Source organism: Lotus japonicus, chromosome 2, assembly GCF_012489685.1.
Source record: "Lotus japonicus ecotype B-129 chromosome 2, LjGifu_v1.2".
NCBI lineage: Eukaryota > Viridiplantae > Streptophyta > Magnoliopsida > Fabales > Fabaceae > Lotus > Lotus japonicus.
Window position 1 is genome coordinate 75,231,356 of NC_080042.1, and position 13,040 is coordinate 75,244,395.

Below are 13,040 nucleotides of genomic sequence, written 5' to 3' on the forward strand. Positions count from 1 at the left end.
GACCCCGAATGAGGAGGTCATGATGGCTTCGGTGTTTAGGAATAGATGTCGCGTTTGATTTTAATGTGGAAATAATCCTCAACATGAGAAGTCAAAACCACTTACACAAATCCGTCAATCAAACCCAACTATGATCAACATATGGGTACAATAGTCTCTTTCACAACATGTGCTTAACAACAAAGCGACAAACTTAAATTATAAAATTAAGATAATCAGAAAAATCGAAGCTCAGTTTAGATTGAAGAACTTGATGTTGCGAACTTGTTGTCCAATTCATTGGTGAACGAAACTACAGTGACAAATTTATTGTGACTGCCCTAAAATTGAGCTCTTATCTCTCACTTTTCTTCTACTTTCTTGTGCGAAAATAAGATCTTCTTCCCTTAGTTATGTTGAGATACGAAGTGTGAGTTAAAAGTCTCGCATCAAATGAAATAGAAAATGATGAGCAATTTATAAATGAGAATAACCATATACTTGATGTTTTAATGTTATGGATAAAAAATATGTATCCAATCTACTTATGTATTTTACTCGTCAACCTTGTAAAAACCTCCCTGGTTTTAAAAAACATCTCACGGCTCAAGAGACTATGGGGCAACATGAGTTTGCATATTGGACCTTTCTTCTCATAAGAAGCTCAAAACCAACAAATCTCCTCCTCATAACATATTTGGTCACATCGTATTAATATATCATTTCATATAGTCTCTTTTGGCTTTTCAAATGCCGGTGGCCAGCCATATTATTATTGGCGGTAGCTAAAGCTAATTTCACATCTAATAAATATTTGCAGCTTGCTTGTCGTATGCATATGATGCCAAACGTGAAATTGAACTTAGGCATTGTATTCATTGCATATGCTCCCGAATAAACTCAGATTCTCTCCTTTGGAATCATCCAGCCGCTAGAATCATGTTGAACCCATCACACCCACTGCAATAACCAAGACAAAGTTTGGACCACTCATCTCCAAATTACTAGCACAACCGTTATTAATGAGTTCAATGAGTTATATATAAGTGTGATCATACATTGGAGTCAAGATGTTACAAATTAGACAACGTTGAGAAGTCTGACATTAATTAGAATTATAGTTAAAATAAGTTACTATATATAACGTGACTCTTATGCCTAACCTAATTTTTGAGGTATAGTTAGTTTTAACTCAAATTCTAATTGAGACCAAGTTAAATGCCAAATTTTTGTCACAATCTTGATCAACCTCCGCAAGATGTAAGAAATTCCGCATATTTTACCCAATTTAAAGTGAAAAATGAGATTGCTGGGTTGCTCCCTCATCAAAACTTAGATAAAGTTGAGCCAAAGGTTCTTGACTAAAGATAAATACATCTTTATGATCTACTCCAACATTTAGAAATTGGTTAATCCGTAATGATACATATACGCCTTGCCCAAGGAAGAGACCCACTCCTAGTAGACCCTTTGGTCTATTTGTCATTTTGAGGAAGCTGCAACTTATTTGATTTGAAATTAGAAAATAAATTGGAAATTGACACGATAAGGAACTTATTTGATTTGAAATTAGAAAATAAATTGGAAATTGACACGATAAGGAACTATAGAGTATCTAGAATACCCCATAATTTCCTGTTGTTGGTCATTCAGATTCATACTTAAAGGGGCGTTTAACATGCTTCCAAATTGAAAAAATGAGTTTACTTTTGTGCAGAAGAAATATCATTGAGTAGTAGGGTGACTTATTTAACATCAAAACTGTCACATTCACTGTATTTTTCACCTCTATAATATAAGCCCCCAGACAACAGGAAGAAAGAGAAATTTAAAAAAAAAATCAGAAGATAAATATCACAGAGAAGATGACTTTATAATTTATACTAAACTTTGGTTACAAAATTTTCTACAGCATCTTGCAAATCAACACCTAGGTGAAGTTGTGGTGGTGTGTGTGGAGGATGATGAGGCAGCAGAGTTTGAATGAACAGCCCCTTCACTGTGATTGGTCCTTTCTTCTGAATTTGAGGACACCTCTAATTGCTTCAATTGTGGACTCTTCATAACTGCAGTTGCTGGAGGATGTGCAGCCACAGGTGCATAAATTCCAGATGGAGCAGTAACCTTGGTCAATTCCCCTGATCCTGTTGTTGTGGTGGCTACTGCACCATATTCTGATGGTTGAACATAAATGTTCCCAACAAGGAACAAAGGAGTTGTTTGTGAATTAGCATTGTTGTGAATTACAGGGCTTCTTCTTGTGTGCAGGCGAAATTTCTGTTGGAAACATAGCAAGAAAAAATTTAGACTATGATTGAGAACATAAAAAAAGAAAGAAAATTGCAGCATCTTTTGCAACAGAAATAAGATCACTCCAATTACACTCAAATGGTAACCTTGAAGCTTTATCCTCATATATCATTACACAAACACATTATAAACATGTGCCTTAAAGCCCATTTTCAGCCTCAATTTTGACACAGCACCAATTATACCAGATCATAGAGATGGAACAACAAATTACTATGAACTTAGTTGTACACTAACCTGTAAATGACTTTTGACTTCATCATTGGTGAGGCCATCAACTTTCATATGCTCCCTGATCTGTTTTGGTGTGGCAACTGCAACATACACCAAATATATCAAACATCAATATACACAATTGCTAATTGTTTTTGGAAAACATTAACAAACAACAGTCAGAACTACTAGTGCATGTTTGAATCAGCGTTTGTCACAACTGATTATGGTAAAATCAATTTTGATAAGATTGATAATTGTAAAAGTGAAGTGATTTATGTTTGGATACTTTTGGGGAAAAAAGCGATTTTTGTTCGGGATCATTGTGAAATTCAATTGTAAAATCTCACGATTCATTATGGTTCAAGGCAGAAACTACAAACTTTTAGGTCTGAAATCAATTATCCTCGAAATCAATTCTCCCCTGAAATCAACTCCCCAAAATGACTCTGGAACATCAATATTTTCATCCAGAACTGATTTTACTCTACCAGAATTGATCATATTCCTAGCGTTTCCTAATGCGAAACCAAACACACTCTTAGATACTCACCATCTGGACCACCAAGCTGCTGAAGGGCATGCAAGAAGCGCTTGTGCAATTCCTGAGACCAGCACCGGCGCTGCTTCCTCTGAGCCTGTCCTTTCTCATCTCTTTTACTGCCTCCATCATTGCTATCTACTCTAACTGGTCCTGTAGAACTCGTAGCAGGTACCGGCGGTGAAGACGGTGCTTTACAAGCTGCAGATACAACATTACTAGCCTTTCCAACACCACTTTCCTCTCTATGGAATGGATGAAACGCACCACCATTCCTCTTCACTTCCACAACATTAGTCTTCCTAGGCAAATCCTAAACAAAAATTCCATAAAAAACTATTAATTTTCCTCAAAATCAACAACAATTCAGTTCAATTCAACTTCAATTTTCTCATTTCTGTTTACCTCTTTAGTTGTTGAAGGATTAGGATTCCACAACTGCACAGATCTGAGCCAATCTGATTTCTTTTTATAAGAATGTAGTTCATCATCATCATCATCCTCATCTTTTTCATCACAATCAGGAGCTGCCCTTTTCTTCATAGGAAAAAACTCCTCAAAAACAGGACCATCCTCCGTTGATGTCTGCCCTGAACACTCCGATTGGCCATTGTTCAGATTGTAATCCGTCGTCGTTCCAGATAACTGCTGCCTACACGCTTCAATGGCTGCATCAAATTCACACACACAAAAAAAACAAAAAAGTTAGCTTTTTCAAAACCCACATCTGAAAATCAAAATAAAAAACACCCAGAAAGCAAAGCAAGAAACTTTAACTCCCTACATTAAAAAAGATATGATTTTCTGTTTCAAAATTTACTTTTGGTTTCTGGGTTTTGTTTGGTTTGTTTACCTTGTGTTACAAGCTCCAATGAAAGAGGAAGCTCTCTAGGGAAAACCTGGATTTTCTTCCTTTCTTCCTCCAATGCTTGGATATACTCACGAGACCCCATCTTATGGGGTTGCATTTTCTGGGAGAATAGCATTGTTGAATCAAAAAACAAGGTTCTGTTCTAAATTTTCTCTTGTAAATTTTCTTTTCTGGTGTGAAATTCAGTGATGAAAACCAGTATGAGGAAGAGGGTAAGGAGGAATATATAGGGAATGGCGTAATGAAACGGATGCAACGAAGAAGAATAAGGGATCTAAGCAGAATCAAAATTGGGAATAAACTGAGAGAAGAAAGAGAAAGCTAGAGAGAGAAAGCTAGAGAGAGAGAGAGAGAGAGTGTTTGTGTTTGAGATTGGAACAAGGTTGTGGTAATAAAACATCATGGTCGGGGCGTCGCATAAGAAAAACGAATCTTGGATGCGATTTATATTCTTTCCTTGTTTCTCAATTTTTCTTATTTATTAATTAATTAATTAATTATTTCCGATTCTTTCTCTCTTTGTCTTGTCAATTCATGTATATTTTCTTGTCTAAAAATAAAAGAATGAAAGAGAGAGAGAGAGAGAGAGAGAGAGTTTGGTGTTGAATATTCGAGGGTGTTATTCCCTTTTCAGTTCATTGTGGGCTGGCAAATGCGTCAGCATCTATTCTTCTTTCTCACTTATCGAGTTTATTCATTCACTGGATAAGATCAAAGACTCTTCTTCCAAAATCCATCTCAAGTTCTTCAGCTCAACTAATCAAAATAATTAATGCATGTTTAATTTTTTTTAACTAATTTTAAAGTTAGTAAAATCAATTTTGTGCGGCGGCTAGTATGGACCTTGTTCATCATAAACTAGTTGTCTTACCATCGTGCTATGATACCATGGTAGGTCAATTTTTAATATTTGAGAAGTATAATTTTTTTCTCCAATTTACTTTCATATTTGATAGGAAATAGATAATGAGATTTTGAAAAATTATTAACTTTGAAGGACAAATTCATGGGAAATTAAGCACATTATTAAAGTAATTAAAGAGAAAAATAATTAAATTTGTTAGCTTTTAAATAAGGGTAATTTAAGAAAGTCAATAAAAAAATTATCACTTGTTCAAAAACGATTACATGCCCCTCTAACATATGTATTTCCCTAAATTCAAACTTATAATTTCATCTCTATGGGGATTAGTTTGCTATACACTTGATCTTGTAAGGTAGAGACTAATTTTCTTAGGGCTCGTTAGCTACTTCGTGTTAGGCATAATAGTATAAGCATATATAAAACATTACGAGTTAATTTATCTATTGTTTGGTGCTAATTAACATTGTATTGTATAGGCTTATTCATCAATCCACTCGTATACCGTTAAAATATTGAGTTATTTATTGATCCAACGTATATAGGTGATAAATAGAGTTGGATAAGACTGTGACGTATAAACATAACATATCATAATGTTTAAATTGAAACCGCCAACACCACCATTCCAACCGCCACTACCACCACTGCCTTACAACATTGTCGTCACCAACATCACCGCCACTGCACCACGACCATCGTCACTCCCGCCACTACGTTGTCATCATCCACCACCACCACAGTCACTTCTGCTACCACCCCCCTTCGCCCCTACTACCATTGCCACAACCACACCACTACTGCCATACCTCACAACCACCTCCACCATCGCCACTATATCGCGCGACTACCCTTCACCGCTGCAACAAGCACCACCACCACCCACCACCACCATACGACCGCTCTCCACCATCATCACCCATCACCAAACATATGAGTTTATAAATTCAAACACTATGATATATTATACTGTGTATGACTAAACATTGTATAATGTTGAATCTTTATCAAACTTATCTTATCAGGTATAATCCTATAAGGTCTAATACTACAGGCTCTATTAATATCAAATTTTTTGTTTCTTAAAAATACAAGATTTTTTGTATCATCCTCGAATTTTAAAACTAGCTAGACTAGTGTTTGGTCCCTTAATTAATTTAATTACATGATTGTAATCCGTATTGACAACTATTTAAATCATTTAATCATATAATCAAATTATGTAATTAGTCATTTTTTAGGACTAAAAATATGTAATTAAATTAGTTAAGAGATCAAATTAAATATTATAGTTTTAAAAAGTTAGGGACTAAATTCAAAACAGTGTTATTTTATAGGGCAAACATATTTAATCCATATTTATATTGTTTACTATATAAAATTTATGTCATAAATTTGCATGTCAATACTCCATTTGTCTCTTATTATGAGTTATTTTTACCTAATTTTTCAAGATTAAGAAAAACTGTTCAAATTAGTTAATAGAAATAAGTTTGTAATTTTTTAAAAACTTTCCTAAATTAACTTCATTTAAAATCTTGTCAATTCAATTAATTTTTCTCTATAATTTAATTAAGATTTTTTATAATTTACTTAAAATTCTTCCTCCATATTAATGTTTCATCAGAACCGGTTTAATTGAGATAAAACTAGTCAAAGTCGGCGTATAACTGGTAAAAAAAACCGGCCAAAGTTATTTTTCCATTTTTTAAAGTCGATAAAAATAGTTTCTATTAAGAAATGTCAAATACCTAGTTAACGAGTAAGTAGCTCGTGTAATGCATGAGTTTTTTAAAATTATACTTTTAAAATATCTTTATGTTTTATGTCTGTAACACAAAGAGGATTGGATTACATTAAAGTTATTGTATAAAAATAAAGGAATAAAAAAATATCACAAATTCTTTTTTTTATGCTTTGGAAAACAAAGTCTCACTAATTCTATGATAAGGGTGTGTTTTTGACAATTTAATTAAATGGTTATGGCAATATGCGCTAATCAAGTGCTTTCATAGCTTAATTGATAAATTTATTGAAATAAGTTGAAAATAAATTAAGAATTATGAATCATAAGTTATTATTCATAAGTTATTTCAAACAAAGTATGAAAATAAGCTTAAAACAATTTATACAATATAAACCATAAGCTATTTCCATAAATTCTTCAAAATAATATTTGTACAAGTGGTCATGCTTATACTTTATACAGCGTGATGAACTCAAATAAACTATTGGGCTAAATATCTTATGTTATATATATAGAGGAAGAAAATTTGATTGGCAAGAAAAACGTGGTCTCAGATCTAAAGAAAGGATAAGGCCACACCAATTAAAGTCTATATTTACACTCGACTTAGTCAAAATGTTTGATGTTCAACCTTTCTTGATAACTGATAAACTCATTCATCCATTTTAATTTTATTCATTTCTTTCATTTTCAGTCATTTTCCTTAAAGATTTAGGAGATTTTAGTGTCGTACGGTCAAATTAACAAAATAAATTTAATACAACTTTAATTTCTGCAGAAGCCAAGGTCCTTGAGAACTTAGAAGATCCAATTACTGTGACTGCATCCCCTCTTTATATATAGTGATTTGTCAATAGTACATCATGAGATATATGGTGTATAGATACATAATTAAGCTCATATATCATATGCATGATACATGTCATGTTTTACTCAACCTTTTTAACTAAGCCTTATCCTGTTTGTAGTGGCAAGTAGCAACGGCATGAGTGCATGACCATGTCTTAATTATTAAAATGATGAGATTTTAAACTCGTAAACGAGATTTTTGACAATTTGAGGCATCTCGTCTTGTTTGTTGATATTTTTTTAACCAAAGTATTTTTACAACCAACAGTTATGAAACTACTATTTTATAATTTCAAAGCTTAATGCATAATAAGATGCTAGATGCTGGTCAAGTAGTTTTTTCTACTCCTAATAAAAATTAATAATCAAACTTTCAATCACTTGATTAGTGTATAGATAAAGTGCTGAGCTATATATTATCTCATCAACTCATTTGTCTTGCTGTTGATCTTGAAAATGTATGTAGGTGGAGAATTGATTCGATTATTTATTGTATTTTATTGTGATGTTTGACATATCCAGAGAATATACCCGAAGGTTCCAAAGGAGAGGGAATCTTAAAAGAAGCGCGTTGCACGCCGCGCATGATTGGGTACCATCTCAATGTCTTCAAGATAAATAAAGTTTGCATATCAGTTATTATTTATTAGAGTTTAACATATTTGGTAGATAGTTTAACTTATCAGTTACTAGAGTCTATAAATTTATAAACAGTATATATGGAGAATGATTTCTTAAAAATGCTTATTTATTTAATAATTAATATTATCTTTGAGCCTCGAATTAGTGTTTGGTCGGATTTTTTACTTTAAAAACCAGAAAAAAATGAAAAGAAGATAAAGTTGGCCTTTCAAGGCTCAAACGGCCAAACTTCAACCACAATTTTTCAATACCTCTCAACTACTTCCCATAATCTTCAATCATGCTTTCACTAATATTCAGGCGGGTTCATCGTTTCGGATTGATATGATGAATTCAATTTTTCAGATTAAATTAATAAATGTGACTCACATCGATTTGATATTTTGTTCACTTCACATTGTATATGAGTTTAGTCTTCAAATCTCAATGCAATGGTGAATAACTTAATCAAGCTTTTAATGGGATAGGCTTGCCAAGATTTTGGGATATAAGCTTCTATAAAAATTCATTGCAATGATAAGAATATTCTTTTATTTTAGGCAATAATTATTATTTTTTTAATGGCGAGGCAAAGCTCCGAGTAGAAATTAACCACCATGCACAAAAGGCCAAGGAACAAGTTTACCCCGACATCTAAGAATTTTAATTTTAAATGTATAAAAAATACTAATTAAATAAAGTAGATGAAATCAATAATTTAATTTAACATACAATATTATTTTTTCTTACATATTATCAATCAGATTTTAAAGATATGAGAATATAAATTTATTAATTTGATTTAATTAGTGACAGGTTATCAAAACTTGACTCGTTCACTCTGTGAAAAAAAACCTTTACACAATCGGTGCTTGTATTTTCTCTTTCCAATCAAAATTGATTAAATAAATAATTAGCGCACTAAAAGGGAGGTGGTCTACAAAAAAAATGTGACAATAAAATTATTTAATAAGAATGTTTTAAAATATTACTGTTTTTTCTTAAATTCGGTTTCATTCAAATTATGAAGAATAGCTTAAGTGGTAGGAGTTTGAGAACATATGGGTTGGGTAGGGAGAGTCCAGAAATCGATTCATGGCGAGTACAATTTATCTTTCTGTTCTGTACTAGGGAAAGCTTACGTAAGATAATGGCAGAAAGTAAACCCTAGCAGAGCACTCAAAATAGCAATGTTATCATAAAAGGAATATTCTCATTAATGCTAAAAAGGTTGTTCATTACAAGTTGATGACCTCCCCTTTTATAGAGGGTGCGATCATGATGTGGATTTTTCCTATATTTGAGCCTGACAATCAGGGCCCAAACTCCTATGCATATAAGACAAATCCAAGAGAATCTTCCAGCTGGCTTGCGGGTCCACCTGAGGAAGAGCAAAGCTATTACACCGTGTCGTTGATTCTCGCCAGGCTGTCTTCATTAGCGTGATTGCTCCCATTTGGGGCGGGCACTTTTATGTCCCGCCCAGTCCACTTTCCGATGTACGAAAAAAATGAGAAGCCATGGAAGCGAGTACATCATCCTAGATTTTAGAAGAAACCTCCGGAGGGGCCTCTTCAATCTACACAAGTCAACTCAAATGAAAAGCAAGTCTAGCTAAATCATGAGCAACACAATTACTAGTTTGACGAACAAAACGAAATTCAAATACATCGAAGCTTGAAAGCATTAAACGACAATCGTAAACCACCGTCTCCAAGTGTGCAAGACCACCATTATGAGATTTTTTTTCTCAATTGATGGACAAAGATCCTCTAACGTTTTCCTACCAAACAAAATCTCTGTTAATTTCCCCATTATGTCATTGATGCCTTGCTCAATAGCTGGAAGGGTTTTATTTCAATTCTACCATTTTTTCTGAAAAAATCGTCATCATTAATTACTAATCTAGATTTTATTAATTTCCATACGGATGCTTTAGTTTATTTGTTATTATACACTTGTAGCAAACACATATAGTGTGACAAGCATAAAAATATTTGATGTGAAAGTGTGATAAATCAAACTTAATCAAGATTAAAAGGTAATTATCGGTCTCATAACTATTTAAAAATGTTCCATAATTTTTTTTTCTAATAAATGATTTAATGCGGCATTTTTTATTTGAAACTGGCAATTTTTTTTTGTTAAATCTAATTATCTGGACTTAATTTCACATGTCAAGATTTACTTGTCTTATTTTCACACAAGTAAGACTTTTCTTTTAGGGCCCGTTTGATATGTTGTATGGTATAAAATTTTAATACTATACAATGTTTTGGTCATACACTGTATAATTTAGTGACAACACTGGTGGTGTGGTATTGGTGATATTGGAAAGTGATGATGGTGGCAGTGGTGGTCTGGTGGAGGGTGATTGTGACTGTGGTGGTGGAGGGTGGTGGTGGTGGAGGTGGGGAGGCGACAATGGTGGTATGAAGGTATCGATGATGGTGGCAGTGGTGGAGCATGTTGTGATGGCGATGACGACAATGGTGGTAGCGACAACGGTGGCAGTAGTGGCGACGGTTGTGGTAGTAGTGGCGATAACGATGACTAGAGCATGGTGGTGGTGGCGGTAGTGGTGGTGGCGGCGACAGTGATGGTGGTGGTAGTGGTGGAGGCGGTGGTTGTGGTGGCGGCAATGGTGGTGGTGGAGGGTGGTTGTGGTGGCGACGACAGTGGTGGTGGTGGTGGTGGTGGAGGGTGATTGTAGTGGCGGTTGATTAAATATATTCAAGTAGTTTATACATTGCACTTTTATCATGTCTTATCCATCATCCATAAGGTGGATTAAGTAATCCATCATTTTGATGTATAAGAGGAGATTGATGTCTAAGCTTATACAATACAATGTGAGCACCAAACAATGGATAAGTCAATGATGTATTGTATAAGCTTATACTATCATGCCTAATACGACGTACCAAATGAGCCCTTATTTTTTTTTTATAAGCAAATGAGCCCTTATGATATCCTCACATATGAATGGTCATGAGTAGTTCATTTTTTTAACGCATTATACAACACATCACAAAATAAAAAAGTTTTATCAAATTTTTTTCGCTTATACTACACAATAAATATTTTTTGGACAAAAACTAAGAAGTATTGTTTTTTGCAAAAAGAAGTTTTATCTTGTGATAAGTAAGTAATAAGATCCACTAGATGCCAATAAACATAGTGGGAGCACGATATGGGCTTATTGGAGGTTAAAATATAGAGCTTTGAATAATGAAGCATGGTCTACACAGAAAGCCCATTATAGAACTTTGAAGTTTGAATAAAGAAGCCCATTATGATATGACAAAAAAAATTAAACAAAGAAAAAAGGTATAGATCCGAATGAGAGGTGTGTTTGTAGTTTGCAAATTTATACGATCGAGCAAAAAAGAGTTTGAAATTGCAGGAACAGATATTACTTTTGTTCAGCAAAAACATGATGCTGGAAAATTTGCAAAATTTTACCAAAGATTGGGTCCTTGACATAAAAACAAAAACAAAAACAAAAACAAGGATTGGGTTGGTCAAACGTGTTACGTGTGGGTTCCACATTTAAAAATATTGACCTGCCAAAATATGCTCAATTACCATATCAAACATAACAAGTCTTACCATGCATAAAGTCTTAATATAATTATGTACAAAAATAATACATGTCATAGTCCATACTTCTTATCAAACGCTAACATACCAAGTTTCCATGAAATATAGTCATATCACTTCACATGATCCAGCTGTGATAGATGTGATTGCAATTCACATATGAATTGGCACAGTTACTTATTTCATTCTCAATGATCCAATAGATCTTCATTGCAATGGCCCATTTGATGTTTCATTTGCTTCTCGCCTCAATTTTCTTTCAATTGTCGTATTCTCAATGCCTAAAAAAACTTATTTAAGCCCTAAAATATATTTTCTCTGCTTGTAATTTTGGTTTCCCTTGATATCTATGGCTTTATTTTAGAGTTATTAGGAAGGAAATGAAAAAACTCTGAAGGGAAGAGAATAGGAGGGGAAGACAGGGTAATTAGTTCTCCCATTGTTTGAAAGATTTAATCCACAAAAAACTCTCGATTTGGGGAAGTCGACAAAATATGTCCAAGAGGGTCTTGGAGGGCATTTAAAAAAGTTCCAAACACTTGTCCCTTATTAAAAAAACTCTCAAACAATGAGATAGCTTCTCATGAGTCTCTCATCACCCTTCTTGCCCCATTCCCTTGTTTGAAAGTTACAAATTCTTCAAAACCCTCACATTTAGAGGAATTAAAAATTAAATATAACTAAAAGAAAATTTTGAAAGGTTCTTGAAGGGTATTCATTCATAAATACCCCAAACCCTTCCTCCCATTTTAAAAATCTCTCAATCAGAGTCTCATAAGCCAAGTATAATGCGGTGCCCACTAGAGTGCGCAACTTTAAAATTGGTCCACGGTGGAAAAGAAAAGAGGAAAAGTCAATATTACCGTATAATGAAAGTTATATACGTGTGTATTTGCTAACATGTATTCTATGCTTGTAAGTGTTAAAATTGATTTCGCATCATCAAAATCAAGTTTTTGGTGTTTGGTTTCATTTTACCTAGCTCCAAATCAATTTTGAATGAAATTTAAGAACATAGCTTCAATGATGAGCAATAAACATATGTAAGTGTATAATCTCACAACATTACCCTATAATATACAATCATAAATCAGTTCATTGTGTCATATAGCTATAATGACAACACAGATAATTTTCATCAAAAGTAATTCACCAAATTGATTACTATTATAACAACATGCTACATCTTCCAACAATTCATGATCATCAACTACAACATTAATTGTCTATTTGCATTGATTTTTGTCCAACAACACATGTGGAATCAAGCATGCATGCAGGCAATTGATATTGTGTTGAAGGGCGCTATTGAAATGAGAGTCATATCTTGTAATTAAGTTAGAACTTGAGTCAAACAAACGATTGAAGCGAAGATTCAGCTCAAGTGATGCAGTGTGTCTCTTCCAGAAAATGTTCAGTTGAACGTGCAGATAATTAAACTTTG

The 13,040-nt window shown here is 33.6% G+C and overlaps 1 protein-coding gene across 1 annotated transcript; it reads right to left on the reverse strand.

Annotated features, from left to right (window-relative positions):
• Window positions 1-1,724: 1,724 nt before the first annotated feature.
• Window positions 1,725-4,321, reverse strand: LOC130739581 (transcription factor HHO2-like). Its single transcript, XM_057591913.1, has 5 exons — window positions 3,897-4,321; window positions 3,449-3,711; window positions 3,056-3,356; window positions 2,527-2,603; window positions 1,725-2,256 (listed from the first exon to the last, which is right to left on the reverse strand). Exons 1-5 carry the CDS (start codon window positions 4,027-4,029, stop codon window positions 1,903-1,905), a joined length of 1,128 nt encoding a protein of 375 aa, XP_057447896.1. The 5' UTR covers window positions 4,030-4,321; the 3' UTR covers window positions 1,725-1,902.
• Between the last annotated feature and the right edge of the window lie 8,719 nt (window positions 4,322-13,040).

Excerpts from the sequence above, each read along its gene's own strand:
- LOC130739581 (XM_057591913.1), bottom strand. The coding sequence starts at position 4,029 with ATGCTATTCTCCCAGAAAATGCAACCCCATAAGATGGGGTCTCGTGAG. Across the intron at positions 3,712-3,896 it reads ATTGGAGCTTGTAACACAAG|CCATTGAAGCGTGTAGGCAG; the intron begins GTAAACAAACCA and ends AATTTGATGCAG. Across the intron at positions 2,257-2,526 it reads AAGTCAAAAGTCATTTACAG|AAATTTCGCCTGCACACAAG; the intron begins GTTAGTGTACAA and ends TGTTTCCAACAG.